This window comes from Ctenopharyngodon idella, chromosome 7, assembly GCF_019924925.1.
Source record: "Ctenopharyngodon idella isolate HZGC_01 chromosome 7, HZGC01, whole genome shotgun sequence".
Lineage (NCBI taxonomy): Eukaryota > Metazoa > Chordata > Actinopteri > Cypriniformes > Xenocyprididae > Ctenopharyngodon > Ctenopharyngodon idella.
In genome coordinates this window covers 33,709,502-33,737,345 of record NC_067226.1, presented here as the reverse complement: position 1 = coordinate 33,737,345, position 27,844 = coordinate 33,709,502, and the positions used below count along the sequence as shown (strand labels likewise).

Genomic DNA, 27,844 nt, shown 5'->3' with positions numbered 1-27,844 from the left:
TTGGAATATGAGATATGTTCCTTATAATATTCCACAGGCTTTGAATGGAATGTCACATTTGCACCTCCACCTCCTCCTCATTGCTGCAGCATTTTTCCAAAACATTCCAAAGCGTTCTTTTCAAAACATGTCAGCAAATCCTTTAAGATTTATTATTGGCTAGCAAGCTCAGGTTGATCCTTTTTTTGCTGTTTAGAGAGGTGTGATTTCTCACAACACTTATTTCACTGATATCTGTCTGATAATAGGGACATTTTATGTGTGATACCCCACAGAAATAAGTTGCTTACAGCAGCTTTAATTCCCAAATAGTCTTTTATATTAACCAAAATATATAGGATAAGCCTGTATACTGTACTTATGTAATAGGTCGTATGCAGTGTAGTATGAAAATCATGTTTTTCTTAAACACAGTCAGCCTCCAAATCGACCACATGCATCCATAATTCCAGGAGGAATTAGCCCGCTCGGATTCATTGCCAAGCATTGCTCATATTTAATAAGCAGTTTTGCTTTAACGTGCAGCTTTCTCATTGAGGATTTTCCAAAGAGCATTTTCCTCTTTCCATGCATTAAGTTGCGGGGCATCAGTGTAATTACTCCTGTCAAGTAACAGCAAGACAGTTCCTCTTTTCAGACCCTCTCTTTATTTCTTATGTCAGCTCCATCATGTTTTCTTTCTGTTGGAGTAGTTTTTAAATGTATGTCTTTTAAGTTTGAATAATTAATCCAGCTTTCCATTACAATCAAACACAGAATATCTGAGAACAAAGGCCAATGTTTTATGTCGTTCTTGCACTTCTTTTGCATATCAAAGGAATTAAATACTCAAAAGACACTCACATAATCATAGATCAGGCAATCTGATTAAAAGAAAATATCTTTGTGTGTTTCACGTTTTAGCTCTCAGTTGTTATACAACAATTTAACTTGGTTTCGCCTTCTTTATTACTATAGCAAATGGTGTTACTGCCTGGACACACAGAGCCATTTGATTGAATGCATCTGTCATGTGAACATGCAAGGGAATATTTCTGGAAAACGTGCTGGTGTGTGAAAATGTGAAAACATTTGTCTCAATTTGTTGCTCAGAATTTGTTGTCGTTTTCCAAACTTTGCGCTCTTTTTTTTTTTTTTTTCTCTCTTTTAGTCTCTCATCTGTCTTCTCATCTCTCACTCTCTGTCTCTCTCCACAACATCTTTCAACATCATTAAAAGCATTTCCAGCTGTTCCATTGTTGATTCCTCATCGTCAAGTCTCCATATAATTTCTTGTGACAGCTCTCCGTTCGGCAGACGGGATGGTTCTATTTTAAGAGCCAAGTCAGCTCTTTTCTCGTTCCTTAAGACTTCAGTGGAGTGACTCATGCCACCAGACAAAGCTGTTGTTTATTAAATCCCAATAATGTCTATTCCTGTCCCCACACCAGTTGCTTGTTGCTCTGAGGGGGTTTGTGCAGGTAAACAGCACTGATTCACTTGGACGATTGTATTTGTCAAAACCATGACAGTAACTGTAGTCGTACAAAAACATTGCTGGCATTTGTTTTTTCATTGCCAAGTTGTAATGAGATGTGCATGGCTGTGTAATGTGAATATATTTATGTCAGTAAGGTTTTCAATTGTGTCATGCATCCAAATGATCGTTCCCCTTTGAAATATCTATACATGCATAAAGACGTGCGTCATCTGGAAAGCATCTTCTATTTTAACTGTCATATTTGGGTAAACACGTGTCAGATGAAAAAGCACACATTGAATAGATGTATACATTAACGTGACTAGTGCATTCAAATTGTACATTCTTTGGTAATCAAACCTGCGACTTGATGTTTCTAGTGCCATTTGAGCAACGGGAATGAATGCATACATAGAAGAACATCAAAATTTAGATCATGCTGTTGCTTCAAAGTTTAGGCACTTCCAACTCAAATCTATTAAAAAAAAAATTAATCTGACTTTAACAAATAAGTATGTGGTTTAAAGTCTGATTTAGGATCAGTCTGTAAAAATGTACACTACCGTAGAGTTTTTATGTTTTTAAAAGAATTCTTTTATGCTCACCAAAATTGCATTTATTTGATTAAAAATGCTGTAAAAACAGTAATATTGTTTAATATTATTAGAATTTAAAATAACTGTATTCCAATTCAGTATATTGTAAAGTGTGATTTATTCCTGTGATCAAAGCTGAATTTTCAGCATCATTACTCCAGTCTTCAGTGTCACATGATCCTTCAGAAATCATTCTAATACGATTATTTTTGTGGCTGAAGAAACGTTTATGATTATTTTCAATGTTCAAAACAGTTCTGGGGCCGTATTCACAAAACATTTTATCTTACCACTAAGAGTTCTCCTAAAAATCAGTAAAAGTTCTTAGCTAAGAGTTTTCTCTTAAAATCTATTCACAAAGCTGCTGAGACCAACTTTTACTAAGAAATAGAGAGAAGTCTTAAGGCCCGTTCACACCAAGAACAATAACTATAAGATAATGATAAAGATATAGTTCTAAAACCATTCTAAATATAAAAGAATAGCACTGTCCACACCACAGCTATAACGATAACGATATGGAGAAACGTTATCATTGGGATCACTTTCAGAACAATTTTTTCCAGCTGTTGAACGATAAAACACTGACAGCCAATCCGAATCCATTCTAATTTAAGAGCTTGCACATTTAAAATGGCGGACGACATTGTGGAGAAGTTAATCACTGAGGTCCAGAAAAAGCCTCCACTGTTTGACAATTTCCAGGATGCTTTAAAGAAAATGGATATATGGAAAACAGTCGGTCATACCCTCAGAATAAATGGTAAGATCTATTAGCAATATATGCCAGACTAGCAAACAGTGTAAAATAAAATTACCTCAGGTATCCAGCGCTAGTTTCGACAACATTGTCTTGCTTCTTTTGAAGTTGCAGTGAAAAAGACTAGGCGTTGTTTTTATTCCATTATATTGACTTCGTCAGCTAAATTCACTGTTAGATTAGATCGATTACACTAGCTATTCACTCGAAACAGGGCATGCTGAGGACATCTGCTGGTTAACGCAGTGTAAATGCAACAAGAACAGTAAAAACATGTTGTACACACTTTAAAACCGCAGCGAGTGAGCTTAGAATAAACAGACCGTTATCGTTCATTATTCATTTGTTGGTGTGGACGCAAATATAGTTATCGTTCTTGGTGTGAATGGGCCTTTAAGCTAAGAGAAAGGGCGAGGTTGACCTCGTTGCTATGGATGATGTCAACACGCTTACTAACTATGCCCACAGTGATTGGCTGATAGGGGAGGAGTCTCAGTCAGTGATTTAACCATAGGAATAATGTAGAATGAGATATCTTGTTGCCATATTCACTTAAAGGTTATGATATTCCAAAGGCTGTCCACACGTTGAAGTGGTTACAAGGTAGTTTGTGACATCAGAAACACCAGCAATTTCAAACCGAGTTTTGTTGATTTGCACATGGTTTGTCTTGAACCATATTAAAAACACCACATAGACATATAAACAACATTAAAAACTTGATTTTCACCACAGGGGGTCTTTAATTTCTTTCTTACTGATCCCGAACTTTTTAACCGAAGTATGCATTTTTATCATCACTTAAGTCACATTGAGTCACACAACCAAAAATAGACATATTGTTAAACAAACAGATGTGGTATCATCACTTGGACAATATGGACAGTCAGTCCATTTCTGAGAAAAGTGTTTCATATCCTGGAATATATGGCTCAGCTTCCTTCTTCAATGTCAGTTCATGGGATTTTTTCTGGCCTGTTTTATCATCCTGCAGGTAAAGTCTAATTACTTAGAAAAGTACCACTTCATTTGAAGTATCACAAACGGTGCAGAACAAGTTATGGCCAAAGTTAATTACTTAGTGTTTTGTTCAGACAACTAATTGTAAGTATGAGCAATAGCAGTAGCTTCACAATGTGTGAAATGCAAATGTGTTTTGGTAATAATTGCCAGCAGTGTCTTTGTTCTCAGCTGGTCTCTCCGCCTAATGGGAATTAACATCTCACCTCGAACACAGTTTGTTCCATAACCAAATTAAAGATAATGATCTGTTATTCTATACATCCATATCCCTGTGATGGCGCTGAAGTGTACAGGTCAAGATCTGCTTAGCTTGTGGACACGACACTGTGACTCATCTCACAAACACACATAGACACTAATTAAGGATGGACACAACTCATACCGCATTGAAAGTCCGCTCACGTAGGTCTTTCTGCCAGCACCCCTGGCTTTTCGGTGTGTGTGAATGTGGTAATTTTTTCAATGGAGCCCGTAATTAAGACCTTAATGGCACAGAATACATGTCTGCTTGAGAAATCAGGGCCTGGATGTGTGCATGCGCACGTGTTCTTGCTCTGAAACGCGCGTGTATACGCACTAAGACCTCCCTGCCTCGGCAAAGCAGAGGTCGCACATTCATTATCTGTCGGGGTCGTAATTTGTCTCGACTGCCTGCACGATTAGAGCAGGTTTGTGTTGCACGTGGGCGATGGCAAACAAGGGAAGATGTCATAAAAACAAAGCGCCTGGTGTATTCATCACGGCAAATGTGAAGATGCGTGTTGCTGATACGCCGCTAATGATGCTCTCACAGGAGATTGATGGCGAACGCTTGTCTCTCTGTGTTTCTGTCTCTGATGCGGAAGTGTAGGGCGCTTTCTCACTTTACGACTGCTGTAAAAGCCATTCGACAGTTTTCCAGCCCTGAGGAAACTCATTTAATCCTCCTCAGTTGTCTATTGAGATGGTTCTCTCATGCTGGGCGAATGTGCATGTTTGTTTGTCTGAATGCGTATCTCTCTGCGTTAGAAACGAGCTTGATTGAATCAAGTGTGTGAATCACACAGTGGAAGCGTTTTAAGGCATCATAGGCGCACTTACAACACAAAAGGCTGTTCAGAAAAGTAGGCAGCGTGTCTTCTGAGATGCCTCCTTTAGACCAAATTTGTAGAAAACAATCCCTGAATTCATTGCAGTAAGATCAGGGGCGTAGCCATCATTTCAGAAGTGAGGGGGACAGAAACGTCAAGTGTAATAATTTTGACTGATTGAGATGTTTTATTTTTTATCTCTTGCTTTTATCTCTTACTTCAAATACAATGATGAATAATAACCAATAAATCGTGTTCTATAATATTGTAATAATATTTCCTATATTTTCCTAATGACAATTTGTCCATGGGCCATGATTTAACGATCTAAGCGCATGGTCAGAAGTGCATGGCACAGGTGCACTTAGGGCGTGTCTGAATCCTCTTTTGATAGTTTAACGAAGGAGAAAATGGTCAGCGTGCCAGGCGAATGGTCCAAAAGAGTTGTACCAAGTCTCTTAATGAGTCATAGGTGTGTTTTGGGCATAACATGCAATAAACCAATAAGAGTCTCATCTCCCATTGCCTTTAAAAGCCAGTTGCGCTTGCACCATGGCCGACTCGTTATTTACATGGCAGAATTTGCAAGCGGAAAGACTGAACGCTTCTCCAGAGAGGAATCCCTTTATTTTTAATATTTGGCATGTTTGTGTGCTGCTGCACGTCCCTGTGTATGTAACTAGCAGAGTGTATGTGCGTTGTGCACCCGCCTAAGGGCGCATATTACTAACATTGATTCAATGCCATTACCGCATATTACTAACACGCCTTGACTTTAGACCAGGTTTCAGTTGGTCAATGGCGCAGTCGTTTTCAGTTACCTCAAAATAGCAACACGCCAACAATGCGCCTGAACACACCTCGTTGTCAGACCAGCACGCCCATGGGTGCACAAATGGGCACGAGTGCATTTGCTGTTTAAACAATGTGGCGCTGGACGTGAAAATGATAACTGCTTCGGGCTGAAACTAGCTAAAAACACTTGATACACCAAAACACATGGTAGGATAAAGTCCACCTCTTTGGACAACAAGAAATAGTGAACAGTTGCAAAATGACTAAAGATGCAATTGGAAACACCGCAAATGATGAAAGCAAAAATCAAACTGTAACAATGAAGAAACTGATCCACGCAGTAGGGGAGATGTGATGCAAGTGGCTGCCATGTTCATGTCATATTACAACTGTTTAATGTAGGTTGTCTCCGTTTCTGTCAGAGTTACAGCTGCACACAAAACACTGCTGTGTTTACATGCTGCTTGCGAAATCCTGTCATTGCCACTGTAACGATTTTCTTTACACGCATGCCTGTCATTCATCTTGAAATCATATGATTCGATTCACGTCTCCTGATTGGTTTCTGTGGACTTAGAGGCTTTTGCTGACAAAGAGATGTGGCGTTTAGAGATTTTTGCCAATGAACCGGCATTTCTAAATGGGCTGAGTCTGGGATTTAGTGGATTTGAAGCAAAAGTATTTGATGAACGTACACTATGTGACCAAAAGAGGTTATTTGTTATTAATAGATTATATTAAAAAAAAAATACTACAATGTATTTAAAAATCTAAATTCAGAATGTCTGATCTGTTGAAAGAAAATATTGTTGGTGAATATAATCTATTAATAACAAATAACCACTTTTGGTCAGGGATAAGATCAGTGAATTTACTTTATGATGCTGAAAACTATATCACCTGATTATCTTTGTTTCTGACTTTGTTTGCAACAAATTGTGTGTTTTGGTAAACACTGTTACAAAGACCACAAACACATAAAAAGTCAAGAGTCAAACTGCCCAACTACAGAAACACTGATCACCATAATGGTGATCTTCAGCAAAACATCAACATTTAAACTTCTGTTAATTCTCAAAAATAACTTCTGCTATGATCTTGAGAGATTTATTGTCTTCTTTTATCTTCAGTTGATTTCAGGCTGTGTGGCTTTAAGTTGTTGTGTTTCATTTTCTGAGAGTAGAATGATGTTGAACCAACATCACATTGTAACATTGATTCAATGCCATTACCATAGATTTTTGGATGAAATTTCAACATTTTTTTCAACATTAATTGTGGGAGCAAAAGTGATGTTGATTCAATGCAGTTAACATTGACACATTAACATTGATTTAATGTTGTTTCAGTGGTTGCTTGCTATCTGGATATGTACTTCCCAAACCCACCCATCATTCCCACCCTAATGGGATCATTACATTCACTCATAAGTACATGGCATCATGTGTTGATGGAGCATCGTTCTGTGTTTGTGCTATTTAGCAGGGCGTTGATGGGTGATGAGTGTTTTTGCTTGACTGTGGATTAGCTGTTGATGTGTTTTGGTGGAGTATGTAAGTATTTTTGTTCTGTGGATGTGGAGTGGTGCAGGACGAGTGTGTGCATGTGTGTATGAGGGTTGTGGGTGTCTGTGGGTGTACGCTCTTTTTCCATCCTATTTTTTAGAAAGTCTCATCTGTTCACACTCTCTTCGACATCTGAATGCAAATGATGAATCGTCAGTGAATCAACATTTAGCAATGCCCAAGTGCTGCATAATTAGGAGAAAATATCTGATTGTGAGTTTTCTGATATAAGTTGTAATTGCGATTTAAAGTGTGATTTTAAAAAAGTGCTGTAGTTATAGGGCTACACAATTTAGAGTGTGTGTGGTGATGGAAAGAAACCCATCTGTCGGCTTTGCCTCACAGTGGCCAGACAGAAGCAGGAAGCAGTTGCAATCTGTTGACCCTTGTTTGTTCTGAACTTTCACCCTTTTCTCATCTGTCTCTTGCTTGGTGCCAGCTGGCCATCAGCTCATTTGATGGTGATTTTTAAGCAAGCGGATAGACTGAGGTGTGTGATTGAAATAGGTCTGCATTCATCTTGTCAGCATGCAGCCAATAAAATGGTGCACAACAATTAGACAGCTGCAGACTGCTGTTTGTTCTGAATAAACTCTGTTAAAACAGTCAGGAATGACCCCCCCCCCCCCCCCCACAACAGTCTACTAATACACTAATGAGAGTTAGTTGACAAAGTTACTTAACTATCGAAAATAAAGTGTATAAAGCCTTTTACACAAAAAAAATCTGGGAAGCAATTGAGATATTAAAGAGATCTCATTTGTGATTTCTCTTTCCTCCGGGTCTCTTCATGTGCCAGACAGAATCTGTTAGACATCTCAAGGTATAGCCGTATAGTGACTGTAGTCATTTTAAAAATGAATAAACGAGCATTGAGAGGCATCTCACCCATTAGGAGGAGCAATTTGTCAACATGACCCAGTCTCCCGGGACCTGTCGCAGGAAGACGATCTGGAAAGCGAGAGAGCTGGGCATCCCTGTTTGTGATTATCAGATGAGCTCTGAGCCTCTTCAGCCCAGTATCTGGGTCAGGCTGGAAGAATGTCTGAGGGTGGAATGACATCTCTCTCTTTCTCTCTGTCCCTCTACGCCCTCTCCAATTTAAGGCATGAAATTCCCCTCAAAATATAAGATAACTCAAGAATTGTCTCCCTTGCCCTCCCTCATTTGGCCTAATTTTCTCTCTCAGCTTTTCTCATATATTTCTACTGGTATTGTTTCTCTCTTAATCTCTTTTTCTCAGTATGCCTACTACAGTCGCTCAGTCCTACTATAGAACTTGTGGTGTCCAGAAACTCTGAGAACTTCATATATTATGTGTGAGACTGACTTTTTCTGAAGGAGGAGGAAGACACACAAACCAAGACAGTGATTGACTGACAGATCTGTCTAGGGGTGGGAGAATTTCTACTGGTAGACATGACAAACTGGTACAACTTTTAAAATTTTTATTATCATTATCGCGGTCATTCTCACATGATGTTGCAGTTACATTTTCATGAAATTTTGTCCTATTTTAAACTGTTCAGGCACAATAAAACTGATTAAAAACTGATAAAAATGATTGGATCCATATCCATCCATCCATCCATCCATCCATCCATCCATCCATCCATCCATCCATCCAACCAACCAACCAACCATCCAACCATCCTTCCCTACCTCCCTCCAGCTATAATGCAAATGCAAATGTATAAATATGTGAATGTTTCTTTCATCTCTCTTACAAAAAAATAGTCTTGTGGTACCATTGTACAGTGATGGTGTCAGATGGTAATGATTACCACATTCATGCACCATGGTATTTACATGGTCTTGCCATGGTACATCAAAAATAATTATGGTAACCATGATATGTCTAAATGTGATTGCTTTTTAGTACTGTTTTTAGGGATGGAAGTAAACTGCAATAAAATATACTTTTCTAGGGAAATTTGTCTTGGTATATATACATAAAATATTGTTGTTCTGATTCAAATGCTATAAATATATAAATAAAATAGGCATTATATATTCTGCTTCACACTATATAGAGCAATAAATAAGAAATATAAAAAAATTAAAAAGCATTAAAAACAACTCCATATGCATTGCAAGACAACATAAATCAATAAAAATAACATGCAAGGTGATTTACTAAGGTTTGTGCTGGTCAATTTACTGGTATTTGCACCATTATTTAACGGCCCCCCCAAAAAAAGTGTGTCTTAAATTGGATGCTAATTTGCGCTGCTCTTAGTAGATTGTGTTGGTCATTATGGAAATGATCTGGCTGCGTCTGAGTTCATTAATTTGTTGTCAGTAGATCACGCACTCTCACGCTAATGGTAATTCTGGCCCCAGGTGTGATAAAACTGCATATGTTTGTGTGTGTATGTCTTCCAGGTAAACCAGCGTACCTTCACATAGGAGAGGAGGTGGACGGTGTGGATATGCGGGCAGAGGTTGGACTGCTGACTCGCAACATTTTGATCAGAGGCGAGATGGAGCCAACATGTTACGGCAACGATGCCTGCAAGTTCTTCTCCTTTGACACGTTTGGTGGACATCTCAAGGTAATCTGACCCTCCTGTCTCTTCAAACAATCTTTTCTGTATTAAGTACCACCATCAGTTGTCTTTAATGCCTCCATCCAGTAGCTCATCTCAAATGGATGTTAACACCCTCAGAGTGAGTTATTGCAGCGATGACACCCCTAACTAGACATTAACACTCTGTCAAACAAGCAGAATGGACATTTTCTGGCTTTGCCTCCTGCAAAAGGCCTGTCAGTATCAGTGTGTGTGTATGTGTACGTGATGGGGCAACTCAAGCGGCTGACCTCTCTAGTAATTGGCCCAGATCTGACTGTTCCTTTCCCCTCCTCACCTTCGCTGTCATGAAGAAGGTTGGCCCGTTTCTCCACTCAAGAAGAAATTTCCAGATGCAACAACTAGGCCATCCTGTCTTTCAAGTTGTGAGGAAACTACTTTTGACAAAAGCTGGCTTGCCAACTCCTACGGACACGCTGAAGCTCGAGTCGCCATTGACTTTTTTATTTTACTCGCCAGACTTATTACATGGAATGCAAGAACAATGCAACTGAAAAAAAATCTACATAAATGTGATATAATATGTAAATATAAAATATAATTTTCAAACACTATTAAAGACAAGTAAATTGTCAGTAATAAAATAAGAACAAATAATCAAACTACAAGCAAAAACACAAATAAACACCATAGAATAAACACAACTTGAATATACTCAATCAGAGAACCCTAGCAACTCCTTAGCAACCACTCAAAACTACTCAGCAACCAGCCAGGTGACTGTAGCAACTGCCTAGCAATGTCCTAGTAACCAAACAGAAGTCCCTAGAAACCCTAGCAGCCAGAAAACCATAGCAACCATCTAGTAACATCTTAGTAACCAACCAGTCCTAGTAACCAATCAGAAAACCCTACCAACTCCTTTGCAACCAGTCAGAAAAACTCAGCAACCAACCAGAAACCCATAGCAACTCCTTGGCAACCAGTCAGAAAAACTCAGCAACCAACCAGAAGACCATAACAACTATCCAGCAATGCCCTAGTAACCAGCCAGAAGACCCTAGCAGCTGCTTAGCAACCACACAGAACAGCTCAGCAACCGACCAGGTGACTCTTGCAACCATAGCAACAACCTAGTAACCAGCCAGAATGTCCTAATAACTGCTTAGCAACCACACAACCAGGCAAGTGACCCTAAAAAACATCTAGCAGCATCCTAATAACCAACCAGGTGACCCTAGCAACTGACTGGCAATCAACTAGAAGATTAGCACAATGTTTCCCATACAGTGAGAACTAACAGAACAGTGACAAAGCACTCATAAACAATTTTTTATATATTTGAGTGTTGGAATGAGTTCAGTAAATCAACTAAAGCTGTGCCTGTGTTTGTAGAGGGTCAGTCAGGGTCAACGTGTCAGGCAAAAATGCTCTTCACTCACACACCCACTCGAAAACATGCTTGTTTAGAGCAATGAACCGACTGACACACTTAACATCTGACCAGACGATTTGGGGATGTGTTTATGGCCTTCAACCACAAGGGAGCTCCTAAAAACCGCCTTCCAAAGCCATGCTGTCACATTCTTATGAAATTTGCCAGGCAGCTAATCTGATTTATGAAACATTTAGAGAAATGTCAGGCCGGGGTGAAACCGTACATTTGGCTGTCCAAAGGATGAAAGACATTAATTGGAGCCAAGGTTTGCCACTTTCCCCTGGGAAACGTCAAATCATCTTAGATTCACTTGCATTCTTCTGCATCGCACAGATATGACGTGCAACATGTTTCACATCCTTTGACTTGAAACGATCTGATGTAGGTCACAAAAAAGGCAGCCATGGAATCTGAAAGCGAACGTTCTGCCAGACGTGCAAGAACGAGAGAAGAGAGGAAATCAATCTAGATGACACCTTTAACTTCCTGCTCTTGCATATATTCACACACAAACCGGCATGCACGTCTCCAATCTTATTCTGAAAGGGTGATGATATTTACATTTCTCACTATCTTTCATCTAGATTCTCGAGTTTCAGATTTCAGTTTTTTTTATTAAAGAGCACAACTTGACCCTGTGACCACTTGTGATCGGATCACCCAAGATGGATATTAACCCTTTGACTCGTAGTGTTCACTACAGTGGACAGCTGTAAAAAGCCATTTTCTTGAGTATGCATGGGTTTTGATGGCATAGTTGCACATCAGCCAGTGCTCCAGAATATCCATTCATTCCTTCTATCCTAGGAGATCAATAACCTCTAAGGAGTCATATCATTGTTAAATTTTCCAAGTATTGATTTTAGATTGGGAGAAAAAAATCTGATTAAAGGTAGGGTAGGAAATTTCGGAGAGGCTAGCAATAACAAGCTAGCTTTTAAAGCCTAAGATCCCACCCTCCCTTCAGAGCGTCTCCAAAGCCACGCTTCCTTTAAAACACATGAACACACAGCAGATTCTGTGAAGCTTTATGAGAGACGGCATTAAATTACCTCATGTCTCAAAGTGCATAACATTACAATAATGAACGTAAACAACTTAAAGAGCTGTGACTGCTACCACCTGACTGTTGCAGATTCATTTAGACATACTCGTTATATCAGAAAAGTAATCTGATCACGTAATGCACATTATTTGTAATCCTTTACTTTATCTGTAACATCAAAAAGTATTCTGATCGCGTAATGCACGTTACTTGTATTGGGTTACTTTACTCGTTACATAAAAAAGTAATCTGATCGTGTAATGCATATTACTTGTAATGCGTTACTTTATTTGTTACATTAAAAAGTAATCTGATCGCATAATGCATGTTACTTGTAATGCGTTACTTTACTTGTTACATCAAAAAAGTAATCTGATCACGTAATGCACGTTACTTGTAATGCATTACTTTACTCTTTACATCAAAAAGTAATCTGACCGCGTAATGCACATTACTTGTAATGAGTTACTTTACTCGTTACATAAAAAGTAACCTGATCGCGTAATGCACGTTACTTGTAATGCATTACTAGTTACATCAAAAAAGTAATCTGATTACGTAATGCATGTTACTTGTAATGCGTTACTTTACTTGTTACATCAAAAAAGTAATCTGATCACGTAATGCACGTTACTTGTAATGCGTTACTTTACTTGTTACATCAAAAAAGTAATCTGATCACGTAATGCACGTTACTTGTAATGCGTTACTTTACTCGTTACATAAAAAGTAATCTGATAACGTAATGCACGTTACTTGTAATGCGTTACTTTACTCTTTATATCAAAAAGTAATCTGATCACATAATGCACATTACTTGTAATGTGTTACCCCAAAACTGCTCGCACTGCTCATTTCAGATGAGATTTGTAAACACCTGATTGCTAGTTTTTCCTGAAAACAACTTTTCTCAAAACATCAATAGATCAATGTAGATTTCAGTCTGAGGTTTGCTCAGAGAGGAGAGCTAATTTGTCCATTTTGAACACAATCAAAATTATCAGCTAATAAGTGTAAGTCAACATATTCTGGTAGACTGGAGGGAGCATGGGATTTTCTACACCTGAGTTGGATTTCCACAGAGTTGTGCGGTTGTACAGATCTTTGATGAAATCACATACTCATGTTCTGATATCAAAGACGTGACATTCAACTTGTATGAGTTCTTCTCTGTCTGGTGATCAAACAGGAACAAACTCAATTGCATTTGCAATAATTGAAGCTGCTTTATTTTTTTTATATATATATTATATAGTTTTCACATTTATATCATTTTAATTCATTGGTTTGTTAAATACACACAGTATTACTGTGCAATTACTGTAATTATGTTTAATCCAGTATCTCTTCAATTATTTACTAGCAATTTCTGAAAAAACACTCAGAAATTGCTAGTAAATTACGAAGAAATGACAAGTAACTCATTGATTTAAACGTGAATTTCTGAAGTAGAAAGACTAGAACAGTATTTTCTTGTAAAACCTTCAATAATCTCTCATTTACAACTTTGAAAAATCTTTTTTTTACAGTGAGGTACTTTTAAGATTTTATGTTTAATATTTCAATAATTTAACAACACTTTTCTGATGTTGGTTAATGGTCACATGACTTGCAAATAAAATATTTTATTTTTATTAGGATATGTATATCATATCTGAAATAGCACAAATGAGTGTCATTTTCCCGTCTCTGTGTTTTTTCTTCAGGTGGAGCGAGGTTTTCGCGCGGTGCATGTGGAAGGGGTGGAGTTGAAGCACATGGGGCAGCAGTCTATGGGTCACTACCCCGTCCACTTCCATATGAATGGGGATGTGGATGACAAGGGAGGCTACAACCCGCCTACTTATGTGAAAGACCTGTCCATTCATCACACCTTCTCCCGATGCGTCACCGTTCACGGCTCCAACGGGCTGCTGGTGAGTTTCAGGCACAATAGTAAAAATATCTAATAACAAGAAAAAACTATTTGAGAAGCAAAATTGCCCAGACAGTGTGTCTTGAATTAAGTTTTTCTTACCTGTTTGACAATTTTTTAAGCATAAACTAAACAAATACAAAAATTCATAGAGATTTTTAAGACAAAAAATTATGTTATGGGGTAAGAAAAATAAATCACATTGATGGCAATTACCAGGACAGGTAGTTTAAGATAGGTTAAAAGAAAAAGTAAGTCTACAATATGCTTAATGCAGAGGACTGATACACAATATTTACTCAAAATTCTTAAAAACATTGAAAACAGAAAAGGGTTATTGTCTGTTGACAAGGTTGATGGAAGCTTTTGGAAATGAGATGAAGAACTAATACTTGTGTTTGCTCACGGATTCCCAAACCTTTTTGTCAGCTGAACCCCTTCGATCTTAAAACATTTCAATAATTTAACAACATATTTACATGTTCACGGTTCTCTAATATCGTTTAATGGTCATGTGACAAGCAATCAAACAATTAACATAATACATCTTAATAATAATTCAATAATACAGCTCAAGGGGTTGATAAAAAGCTAATCATTAATAAAATGTTTTTTTATTAATATTGTTGTGTTAGTCAAGCTAGCACAAATATTGTCATATAATCTCAAATTGGGAAATAATGTTTGATTAATCAAGAACACTAATAAGTCTTTGAAAACACAGCTGCAAAAATATCAGTATAAACATATAAACATCCTTAAAAGAAGATAAATTTACTTGAGAAGCAAAACTTAAACATTTTTATTTTCGTATAAATACATTTACGTGAAGCAAAATTAACCAACATTTTATTTTGAGGTAAGAAAAATAAATGACAGTAATGGTGAATACCTGGAAAGACCAGTTGAAAAATAAAGCCTGAAAAGGTTCGGTCTACAGTATGTTCAGTGCATTGGCTGCTTCTCCATTCTTAGTGATCTCTAGCTGTCCATCAGCTGTCTGATCTTGATTGACAGGCCACACCTCTTCGCTTTTTGCAAGGCTCAAACTGAAGCTTTAAGGATGGAAAACAGGACAGTCAGGAAACTAAACCTTGTAGTCACTTTTAATTATCGATGTTCACTCAATCAGGTGTCTCTTCTACTATTGCTCATAGTTAGGGTTAATCCAGGATGCTAATAGAGAGGCACTTCAGCTGACACTTACCTAATTGACAAAATAGCCTTTCTGTTTCACACTTGCAAGATATCTAGGTGTTTTGCAGATATTTATGCCCTCCGGCAGATTTTTTTTTTTTCTTTATATCATGGGGAGAAGCATAGATCTTAAAAGAGTACTTGGCTTCTTTTGACTCTAACAAGTTAAATGAAATATGGATTGTCAGAGCTCAACAGAACAGGAATATGAATCTGCAATTTATTGCGTAGCAGTCTGCCCTTGGCTTTTCTAAAAAAGCATAGAGCTGCTGTTCAAACACTTCTCAAAGATGCGGTACTGCCATATAAGCTGCTTTATTTTCTTCACAGGAGACAAGGTGAAAGGTTACGGTACAACGAAGCCACATTATTCGTTTGTGAAAGCAAGCTGCGATTTTATTTCGGAGCCGGCGGGGGGTGGGGGTGGGGTGTATCCCAACCTCAGAGCTCTGACAGGAATAACTCTTTGACATGGGTTGCTTCTAATGCCTTTAACAAGGCTAAATGTTATTTTGCTCAGCGGTAGTTGTATCACATACTGAGAAAGTTTACAATTCACCTATTTCTTTGAAAGGATTAATGGAATTGCTTTCAGTCCCAAAAAATCGTGTTTGTTTGCCAACTTGCACTGAGCCGATGATGTTTCCATCAGGGTTGTATGTGGTGGCAAAAAGTGCAGCGTTTCAGTTTAACCTGATGCTGTTACAAGTGCATTCACAGCAGGACTTTGAAAATAGAAGATAGCTGACATCTTTTAGGTAAACATCTTTTAGTGTTTTTCATGCTCAGTTGTTGATTACCATGAGAATTACATGAAGGAATTGAAAATATGAGAATATTTTCTCCTCCGTGAAATGCAAAAGGAGATGATGGATATTTCCTTGTATGGACAAACTTTAGTTTAGTCCCATGGATGGATGGATGGATGGATGGATCCCTCTTAAAAATGCTGGGTTGTTTCAACCCATAGTTGGGTCAAATATGGACAAACTCAACCGTTGGTTTAAATTTTTTTAATAAGTTTTGTCCATATTTGACCCAATTGTGGGTTGAAACAGCCCAGCATTTTTAGAGTGATTTCACACATTTAAAATTTTCCCCAACACTGTAAAAACAAATCTATAGAGTCAAAATGAAGGCAACAATTTACACTCCATTTGTTTAGTTAGATTTTATCCCATGTTTTGGGTAAAGATTATAAGTAGACACTCTACAAGAGATACAGATAGATAGATAGATAGATAGATAGATAGATAGATAGATAGATAGATAGATAGAGTTAGTGAGTAAGTTAGTAGTTAATGAGTTTAGTTATTGAGTTAGTGAGTGAGTAAATTAGTAGTTAATGAGTTTAGTTATTGAGTTAGTGAGTAAGTTAGTAGTTAATGAGTTTAGTTAGTGAGTTAGTAGTTTGTGAGTTAGTGAGTGAGTTAGTAGTTAGTGAGTTTAGTTAGTGAGTTAGTGAGTGAGTGAGTCAGTAAGTTAGTAGTTAATGAGTTTAGTTAGTGAGTTAGTAGTTAGTGAGTTAGTGAGTGAGTTAGTAGTTAGTGAGTTTAGTTAGTGAGTTAGTAGTTAGTGAGTTAGTGAGTGAGTTAGTAGTTAGTGAGTTTAGTTAGTGAGTTAGTGAGTGAGTGAGTGAGTCAGTAAGTTAGTAGTTAATGAGTTTAGTTAGTGAGTTAGTAGTTAATGAGTTTAGTTAGTGAGTTAGTGAGTGAGTGAGTGAGTCAGTGAGTTAGTAGTTAATGAGTTTAGTTAGTGAGTTAGTTAGTTAGTGAGTAAGTAAGTAGTTAATGAATTTAGGTAGTGAGTTAGTTAGTAAGTTAGTAGTTAATGAGGTGAGTGAGTGAGTGAGTAGTTAATGAGTTTAGTTAGTTAGTTAATAGTTAGTTAATTAGTTAATGTTCACAGACTAAGACCCTCTCCTTCTGTTTTTGATTCTGCTCCATTTAAATGATAAGTCATTTGGGTATTCTTTTAGGGGGTGAATCCAGGTTGATTGGGACACTTTTTGCCAATCAACCTGAATTAACCCTATTCGCTTTCACTCGTCTTTATGTGAAGTTTTCATTATTTGTCCTTAGGAATGAAATAGCTATGATTTTGTTTTCCTACCCAATGTTAACAATTGCTAAAAGCCTCATCTTCTGTTTTCTGATGTTCTTAATTTCCCGGTAGGTGAAAGACGTTGTTGGCTATGACGCTTTAGGACATTGTTTCTTCACTGAGGACGGACCGGAGGAGAGGAACACATTCGATCATTGTCTGGGTCTTCTGGTGAAGGCCAGCACACTGCTACCCTCCGACAGAGACAGCAAGATGTGCCGGGACATAACCCACGGAGCTTATCCTGGATATGTGGCCAAACCACGCCAGGACTGCAGGTATAAATCACACTGACCAGAGAGATATTGGAGAGGATGGTGTAGATCAAGTATCTGGAGAAACTAAGAGCATCAAACAAATCACACCCTAAAATCAAAAGAAAGAATCAAGAAATTTTATTTTGCTTTAAGAATATGAAGCCTATTTTTAAGACCAAAGCTAAAAATAAATATAGCTGCAAGCAGCAATTAAGGGGTCAAGTACAACAGAAGCAAACAAGGAAGCTAGCAGCAGACTAACAATGTCATAATGGACTATGATAACAACTGAGACAAAGACACTGCATGTCAATTTTGAAGTCAGTCAGATGAACAGTACTGAAGTTAGAGTCAATTTCATGTTTTTTCAATTATAGCACCAAGTGGCGCAGTCCCACCACTTTTTTTGTGTGTGCCCCCAAACATTAGCGTGTCAAATTTGGTGAAAATATCTCATTTCGTTTAGGAATTATAGACATTTATATGTATAAGCACATAAAAATTACCCACAGCTGACTTTGATTGCTTTTTTTTTTTTTTTTTTTTTTTGCCACTTACTATCAAAATTTTGACATTTGGCCATTAGTCAATGACCTGTGTTTTTGTCTCTATTGGACTAACGGTTTGTAAGATATTCGCAAATGTTGTTTAAAAGCTAAATCACAATGTTGCACTAACCATAAGGCGAAACCTAGCATGTTTGGTATCATTGGACTCGGCAAGGATTCAGGAATACAAGGAGATGACATTATTTTTCCCTTGAAAGTAAGTCAACCACATCCAAAGTTATAAGCATGTAAATATCCGAAACATCTCAGACTCCTTCAGGACATTGTGCCGATGACCCATACCGAGTTTCGTAATGATACATTTATGCGTTCGTTGAATACAGCATTTTACTACAAAATTCAAAATGGCCGAAATGGGAAAGTTGGATTTTGACTTGGCATGACACCCCGAATCTAACGAGACCACTTTTATGATTTTTGGACAAACCGTTCAGAAGTTATTTGCAAAAATAGCCAATTTTCGTATCTTCGGACCAGTAGGTGGCGCTGCGCCAAAACACAGCAGGTAAACTCAGGTCATGCTTTTGATGACATGGACCAAGTTTGGACCAATAAAGTGTTGAGGAGATACAGTCTGTTTTCGCAAGTGCTACGTAAAATATGTTTGCACGTTTTTTGAAAACGGTTTGACAAATCAACTTGAATTCCACAACTTTAAAAGTTATTAGCATAAATATAAGTTTGGACAGTTGGTGGCGCTATAGGGATCGAGTTAGAGACTCCAAATTTGCTATGGTGGCAGATCACACTGGCCTCTATCAGTGTGCCAAATTTCATAACTTTCCCACAAGCGGTTCTATGGGCTGCCATAGACTCAAGCGGAAGAAGAAGAACACCAACAGATACAATATAGTTATAAAAATGGTCATTATATTCGGTTCTTGGATGACTGGATAACTAGCCAGCCATTGTGACTCATCCCATTGTTTGGTTTATTTTGTTCTTTATCTTTACTATCAAAGCAGCTGCAGTATGAAATGTTATTTGTTAATCATATCGTTGTTCAAATTGCATTTCTAATATTTGTCAAACTAATCGCAATACTGTATGGCTGTCTGAGCAAATCGTGCAGCACTCATTTTTGTATTGTTAAGAGATGTGATAGCTATAATCATTATTCTAGCTACATTCTGTTGACTCATTTCTCTAACAAACCCTTTTTTTAGTTGTTTTCTCACTCTCGCTGGTATTCTTTAATCAAGGCTTCCTCTTAAGAAGGCAACAACACAACATGCGGTCGCACTGATGATAGTTTCTGCCCGCGCTCATTATTGTTTAATGATTTTTATCCTTAGATGCACTCGCATTCTTCGAACCTTGGATAATCTTTGCTAATTAAAATAACAACATTACCACATTAAGAAACCCTGCTAAACTCTGTCTGGGTTGGGAAAACTGGGGTTGGGTGTTGACAGTAAATATGTTTAATCTGAACCGCAGAGCTGCGAGAGCTGGGAATTGCTTTGAAGTGCAGTTATGTGTGGAGCGTTAGGGTGAGGTGAATACTTATGGAATTGAATCCTTCATTTTTGACGATCTGTAGTTACACATCTTAAAATTTGTACCAATGCAGCACAAACACATAAACAGGAAACAGATGCCTGTGACTTTTTTTCCCACACGGATGCTTATCTTCATACAAACACCTTGTCTGTGCATTTAGAATTTAGACCAGTTCCATGTAGCCTGTGGAACGAACGGGTTTCCAAAGCATTAGGCCATTAAATTGCATTAAATTGCTAATTGCTCTCATATATATTGCATGAAGAGAGCAACTTTTAGATTGAAATTCAGTCAATAGGGAGGTTAAGGCTTCGTAGCTCTTAAATTATAGAAGAGGCTGCCATAGATCCTGTAATACGGACGGACGGACGGATGGACGGACGGATAGATGGATAGATAGAAAGACTGATGGATGGACGGACGGACGGACGGACAGATAGATAGATAGATAGATAGATACATAGATGGATAGATGGACGGACGGACAGATAGATAGATAGACTGACTGACTGACTGACTGACAGATAGATAGATAGATAGATAGATAGATAGATAGATAGATTTGTTTTTCCTGTCAATAATAAAATTGCACAAGCAGAAAAGAATGAATCTCTTTTTTCACATCAGATACAGTAGAGGCAGTAATAATCAGTTTGAGATGAGGTTAAGAATGGACATGTGGTAAATGTCAGCCGTGTTTGTTTATGTTTGTGACTGCAGAAGTGAGCAGCAATAAGACATTGTACAATCTAATCAGTGTCTTTCTCTCTTTTTCTCAGCGCCACCTCCACCTTCTGGATGGCTAACCCCAATAACAATCTCATCAACTGTGCCGCGGCCGGATCCGAGGTTAGTCTCGTTACCACGGCGATGGCTCTGATTAACGGTGCCACGCTATCTCGGTGGCTCCTTTCCACCTACCATGCTAATTTGCGGTGGATCACACAGCAGCATGTGTTGGTTTGCTCTGGTTATTTTTTATATACTGCTGTGAGCTCATTCTCTATGTGTTTTGTGTCATTAGGACGGCCATTAGCACTGTCTCACATGTGATGTGTGTGTGTGTGTGTGTGTGTGTGTGTGGCCTTGCAGGAAACAGGATTCTGGTTCATTTTCCACCACGTCCCCACCGGTCCATCAGAGGGCATGTATTCCCCCGGCAAGTCCGAACATACACCCATGGGGCTGTTCATTAATAACAGAGCGCACTCCAATTACAGGGTGAGTGTGTGTGTGTATGTGCTGTAGGTGCATGTCATTGTGAGTGAAAGTGGGCCACGGCACCAGAGATATAGGATCCGCTAGCGCCGCTCTCTGTATACACCATTAAAAGGCCGATGCTTGAGATTGATGATCTTGTTGTTCGAAAAAAGGAAGCGGGCGAACGCTTTCTCTCGCTCTCCTGCGGTAATCTATAGCATCATTCTCAGTGCGGCCACCGTAATTGAAATATAATTCATTTCGAGCTGATAGCTACTTAGCGCTTTAATAAAACATGATTTAAGGGTTCTGGAATCCATGGTTTGGTGTCTTTGTGCTGAAACACAGTACCGTCCTCAGTCTGTGTGAAGGAATGTATGGCGGTGCACAGGGCAAATTATATTTCAGTGAGAAAAAATCTGATGTTTTTTGCATATAAGCTGGTGTTTTTTGGAACATTTTGTTTAGAAATATAGACTTAAAATTCAAATGAATGTACAGTACCATTTAAAAATGCTGGGTTAGAAACAACCCAAGTTGGGTTGAAAATGGACAAACCCAGTGATTGTGTTGTTTTGACCCAGCGGTTGGGTTAAATGTTAAAAAAAAATGCCTAGTTTTGGTTATTTTGCAAACCAGTGCTAGGTAAATATTGGCCAGAACACATGATGGGTTATTTTTACCCAGCTTGCTTGGTTTTATACATGAAGCCATTTGCTGGTTTGTTTTTTAGCCCGCTTTTGAAAAAATCCCAAGAAATGGCATACCCAAACTAAAACAGATGCAGTTCATGAACCTGATGTTTATTGTCATCTTCTAAGCATCTATTCAGTGTATTGTCTCTATTGTTTTGTGGTGCAAACTGCCCCATTTAGTCTTTCCTGCACACATTCACACCTCTCCGGCCTGGTTATGGCTCTAATTATTCTTTTCTTTTGTCTCTATTATAATTACTAACAGCTTTCCATTCACGCAGATTTAATCCCTCATTTCTTTCATTAAACTTCTCACTTCACCTTCTTTGAAACTGTATCAAATGCCCTTCTTGAAAAAAGAAAAAAATTCAGTGCGCTTTACCATTCAAAATTATTTATTTGCATTACATTCGCTCCTAAGAACAGGTGCATCTATGGGCTAGCTAGTATGTTAGCTTAGCACACCAACAAAACACGACAATTTATGAGATTAAAACCATGTTTTTGCTCCAAACTTACAAGTCGAGTGTTTTAAATAACCTTCTGTGATGTGATGTGGCTTCGGATCAAAAAATCAGACAGAAAATATATATTTTTTTTATGGTATACTGCACAATGAGAAAAGCTATGTCGATTAGCATTGCATTATAAATATAATCTATTACTATGAAAATACCTGACATGGCATGAAGAACACAGATAAATATATTGTCGCAATCGCGTATTTATTATCCTCAAAAGTGTCTATATACATGTTATAGCGATCTCTGGAAGCCTCTGTTATTTCCTGGAATGTCACATGGTATGCCTGTTCTTCACAAGTGCCATTTGTAGCCAAAATGTGCACAGAGCGCCCTCCGGCTGCAAGTATGAATTTAAAACACAGTACATTAGAGTATCCAGTGCTCATAATGTATGAAACATATGAGAATCCCTCAGTATTTCTCCAAATGTGCATGCTTTTGAACTAAAAGCCCTGGGGGATGTTGTTTTGTCAAGCGTTTTCAAGGCGATCTTACAGGAGTTTTTTTCTCAATGAATGTGGCTGACGCTCATATTTCAAAGAAAAGGTATCGACTCCTTTTTCATATTCATAACTCCTGACACATATTTACAAATTACGGTCACTATAAGATTTTAAGAGTAAAACAGAGGTCAAAAATTGACGCTTGAGTCTTAGATCTTTTTAATGATGGATAGTTTGTCAATGTAATGACATTACATCTAGCAGTAAATTTGAGCTAATTTAAACAAAGGAGCTTCAGTGCGCCGCCGTCCTCGTGAAGGTTAACAGTTTGATATTGCTTTTTAATTTTAAATAATAAAAATGCACTCTAAAATCTCTCTGTACATAAAGGACAGGAACAGTTCATATACAATATTTTTTAAATAAAGCTACCCAGCAGGTTGGGCAAATATTTAATCCAACCGCTGGGTTAAAACAGCCCAATTGCTGCGTTGTCCATTTTATTAAAGAGTGTATCTATTGCCTTCATTAGTTCATTTTAAATAGTTCTGCGGTGTGATAAATGAATTCGTAAAAGTACAAATATTGCATATAGTCTCTTAATTAACATGTGCTCATTAAAATCTGCCTGGTAATTCTAGAAGAGTCAATATAAGGCTGTATAGTTTGAGTTGTGGTGCAGGATGTCAAAAGCTCTGTTATGTTGAAATAAAGCACTGATGAATGAGGTTTTTTTTTTTTTTTTTCATGTTTTGCTGTTTATGTGTCTTGTAGGCGGGGATGATCCTCGACAATGGAGTGAAGACGACCGAGGCGAATGCGAAGGACAAGAGACCCTACCTCTCCCTCGTAGGAGCGAGGTTAGCATTTACAATTTCTCTTTTCCTGCTGCAACATTGGCTTTGGATGCTTTCACACTGCTATCTTAAAGGAATTAAATTTCTCTGTCATTTACTCGCCCCCGTGGCTACTTTTTTTAAACAATAAAAATAAAACAGGACTAAGTCTGTCAAGCTCTGAAAACCCACAAAAGATTAAATAGTACATACGACTAGTACATACGACAACTTTAGCAGCCAAAAACACTGTGCTGCCAGTTGTTCAGCACATTAGCTTTCAGAACCAGACATCAGATCCAGCCTAGACCAGTGTCCCTTCTTTGGCAGGTACGGCCCACACCAGGACGCAGACCCCTTTAAACCAAGAGTTCCTGCTCTTGTCCACCATTTTGTGGCCTACAAGAACCAGGACCATGGTGCATGGCTGAGAGGAGGAGACATTTGGCTGGACGATTGCCAGTAAGTATTTTCATTCTTGAATTGACACGCCCTCAAGTTAGAAAGTTTTATTTTATTATCTTATCTCATGTTATCTTATGTTATCTTATTTTATTTTGTCTTATCTTATCTTATCTAATATTATGCCATTTTGCCGTCTTCTTAGCAGCCTATTTTATTTTATTTTATTTTATTTTATTTTATTTTATTTTATTTTATTTTATTTTATTTTATTTTATTTTATTTTATTTTATTTCATTTCATTTTATTTTTGCCATTTGGCCATCTTCTTAGCAGCCTATTATTTTATTTTATTTTATTTTATTTATTTCATTTTATTTATTTTTATTTTATTTTTGCCATTTGGCCATCTTCTTAGCAGGCTAGCTTATTATTTTATTTTATTTTATTTTATTTTATTTTATTTTATTTTATTTTATTTTATTTCATTTCATTTCATTTCATTTGGCCATCTTCATAGCAGCCTATTTAATTTTATATATATTTTTTCTCTTTTCTTTTCATCTTATCTTATCAATCCAGATAGGATGTTAAATCCTAAATTTCCCACTGGTAAAATTAAGCCATTGTTGTCATCTTCTTAACAGCTTATTTTTTATTTTATTTTATTTTATTTTATTTTATTTTATTTTATTTTATTTTATTTTATTTTATTTTATTATTTTATTTTATTTTATTTTATTATTTTTATTAAACCTCAACATATATAAAAAATAACTTACTAAAATGCAACATCCACTGAATGCCTTCATTAAAACTGATTATTTAAATGCACTACATTTTGAAATTAAATATGTATATATATATGCTTGTGTCCTAACGCAGCTTCAGTAAAATAGATGAGGCAAATATACTCTACTTCTGTTTTGCGTCTCTGACACAGACTTATGACTCCAATCATGCGTGAGTCAGTTGTGATAGCCTGCGCTCTAGAATCCGATGAGTGTTGTCACAGTGTGCATGGCATGTGGTCAGCACTGACATATCCCTTCATCTTAATTGCACACAGGTTCGCTGATAATGGAATCGGCCTGACTCTCGCCAGGTAAACCCGCTAATCACCATTTTCCCTTTATTCTATTATTTTCTTTGCACACATTTCAGCAGTCTAAGAATGAAATGTGTTCATATTTGCTGAATTCATTATAGCACAGGGCATAGTGCCTGTAATTGGAAAATGCCTTATATGGGCGGCTTCTTAAGATGCAGTAAAGGAGTCGGGGCTTTTGTGGGAATGTGAAAGTAATTTATTGGTGAGAACGCAGCAAAGATGTGGTGTTTATTCTCAAAAGGTGTGGATTCGCACTCCATTTTTCTGACTTCTGTGTTTGTGCGCTTGCATAGCGGCGGAACATTCCCGGATGACGACGGCTCCCGTCAAGAGGTGAAGAACTCTCTGTTTGTGGGAGAGAGCGGGAACAGAGGGATGCCCGACCTGAATGATCAATCCTGGGGACCAGGCGGCCCCGATCATCTCGGCAGGTCTCTACCGAGAGGAGTGTGAGTGTTTTTTTTACCCTTTATCTCGCTTTTGCACAACAAAACGTGGAATGAATGGTGTGGAAGTGTGCAGCAAGGTTTCCAGGGAAACATTTGTTCATTTTGGTGGCCTTGCAAAGAGAAAAATGTTTACGACCTTGGTTTTGACTTTGACCTATTAATGCCCACATTTTTCTCAGAAATGTCTTAAAGGTGCTATAAGCCATTTTTATGGAAAATATGCCCATTATTTGTCAGATATTAGGTGTCCTGAGGTATTTCGTGGCCTGGTAAACTGAAAGAATTGTTTTTAAAACATCTATAGTCAATAATGGTTTTACTTTATTTTGATGGTCCCTTTAACATATTCTGTTGACTATAAGTAACGTTGCACATACTACCTCATTAGTAGAGTATTAGTAGACTGGTAGGGTTAAAATAAGTTAATATGTAGTTGCGAAGTTACTTATAGTCAGTACACTCTGGGTTAAAAACAACCCAAGTTGGGTTGAAAATGGACAAACCCAGCGACTGGGTTGTTTTAACCCAGCGGTTGGGTTAAATGTTTGCCCAACGTGCTGGGTAGTTTTATTTAACCCAACTATTGTTTAAAAATGACTATATGGCTGGCTTAACATGAACCCAAAATAGATTGGAAATTAAAAATTAGACACACAATTACTAGAGGCAACAATAATAATCAAAAAGTGAACATTTATTATTTAGCCATTTAATAAATGTTTATTGTTTAATTATTATTCCTTAAACTTATTAATAAATCTTCATTTCCAACATACTTTAGGTTCATTTTAAGCAAGCAATACAGTCATTTTTAAACAATAGTTGAGTTAAAAAAAACTACCCAGCAGGTTGGGCAAAAATTCGCTGGGTTTGTCCATTTTCAACCCAACTTGGGTTGTTTTTAACCCAGCATTTTTTAGAGTGTAGTTGCAAAGTTACTTATAGTCAAAAGAATGTTCAAAGAAGACCATCAAAACAAAGTGTTACCAAAATAGTTGTATAATTAAAGTGATAGAGAGTTCAGCAACTTTAGGTTGTCAGTATGAATCCATATTTCCAATGAACTTCTGTCATATGACATTTATATGCAAGATATAATTAAAAGAAATTGATTGGACGTGAAGAGTGGACGCTCCATAGTGGATTGGCATGGGTTGAAATGTAAGATGACATGGTAATGTCAGTCAGAAAGGAATAGTGTGCACTGTTTTTAATTGAAAGATGATGATGAATATGTATAAAGAAAGTTTAATTTCTTGTTGATTCTACAGTAAGGACTAAAGTTGAAGTGTGTAGTTTCTGCACCACTTGCTGTAAACCAAACAGCGAAAACAAATATAGCTGCAAGCCACAATTAGTGGAATCCAGCCGGTATAGGGAACTTTTGTAAAGATGAAGTATGCTTAGTGAGTTCTGTGTTTACAGTTGGGGAAAAATCAATCCAAAGTTCCAGATTTTACTTTGTTTTGTCTGACATCTCTGAGCAATTTATCATTAGACTCTTTATACCTGACAGGGCTTAAGAATTTCATGTGCTTGACTTTCATCTGTAGTACTGCAGCTCAACACCTGTCACTTTATATTCCTTGCTGGATTTTGCATGGATGTATACAAAAAGTGAATGATAAAACACATTTATCACTGACAAATACCATCTTTATTGCATCCATGAAAGTCAAACCGAAAACTGTCTCTCTGACTCTCTTTCTTTGAAAACTGTCCCAAGTGTCAGGTGCGTTCTTCAAACTTTATCATTCTTCTTTTAGAAAGAACTTTAATTGGACACTTCAGTCATTGTCATTTGAATTAGTTTTCTTAAAAGAAGAAGGTAAAGTGTGCAATTTCTGCACCACTAGTGGCAGCAAACAGAACTACAAAAACATTGACTGTTTTCAAACAAGATTGCAATTTTGGGACATTAGTGGTTCAGAAATTCACCTTTAACAATTGCATTGCCAATCTTGCATTTTAATGTTTACATTAAAGGGGTCATGAACGGCATTGTTTTATTGTTTTATAATATTTCCTGGGGTGCACTTATAATGTTAGTATGCTTTAAAAGGCATTTTCCCTACCCTGATTTTAGCCCTCTGATTTGAACGCTCTGTTTTAAGGGGCGTGTCTGCTGTGAGACTTCAGTGTAAACGCCCACTGCTGTGATTGGCTGACATCTTTGCATATGAAATAGCTAATTATTACGGTCTCGAAAACTTTTACCACATTTTTACTATTACAGCTCTCGAGGTTTACTAATTGTGAAAAGTGTTGATTATAGCATTATATTTAGATCTATGGCATTATATTTAGATTGTGGCATGAAAGGTTGCAGTGATGAACATTGTAGCCGATCACAGACAT

General features: G+C 37.4%; 1 protein-coding gene across 3 annotated transcripts in view; it reads left to right on the top strand.

The window, feature by feature from the left end:
- cemip (cell migration inducing hyaluronidase 1) overlaps positions 1-27,844 on the top strand; it is a 146,109-nt gene that overhangs the window by 101,866 nt on the left and 16,399 nt on the right. For all 3 annotated transcript variants that reach the window (XM_051901731.1, XM_051901732.1, XM_051901733.1), the window contains 9 exons: positions 9,654-9,823; positions 13,989-14,198; positions 17,570-17,775; positions 20,606-20,675; positions 20,919-21,047; positions 23,463-23,548; positions 23,855-23,986; positions 24,996-25,031; positions 25,331-25,486. In XM_051901731.1, the coding sequence (XP_051757691.1) occupies positions 9,654-9,823; positions 13,989-14,198; positions 17,570-17,775; positions 20,606-20,675; positions 20,919-21,047; positions 23,463-23,548; positions 23,855-23,986; positions 24,996-25,031; positions 25,331-25,486 (1,195 nt within the window). The remainder of the gene's footprint in view (positions 1-9,653; positions 9,824-13,988; positions 14,199-17,569; positions 17,776-20,605; positions 20,676-20,918; positions 21,048-23,462; positions 23,549-23,854; positions 23,987-24,995; positions 25,032-25,330; positions 25,487-27,844) is intronic.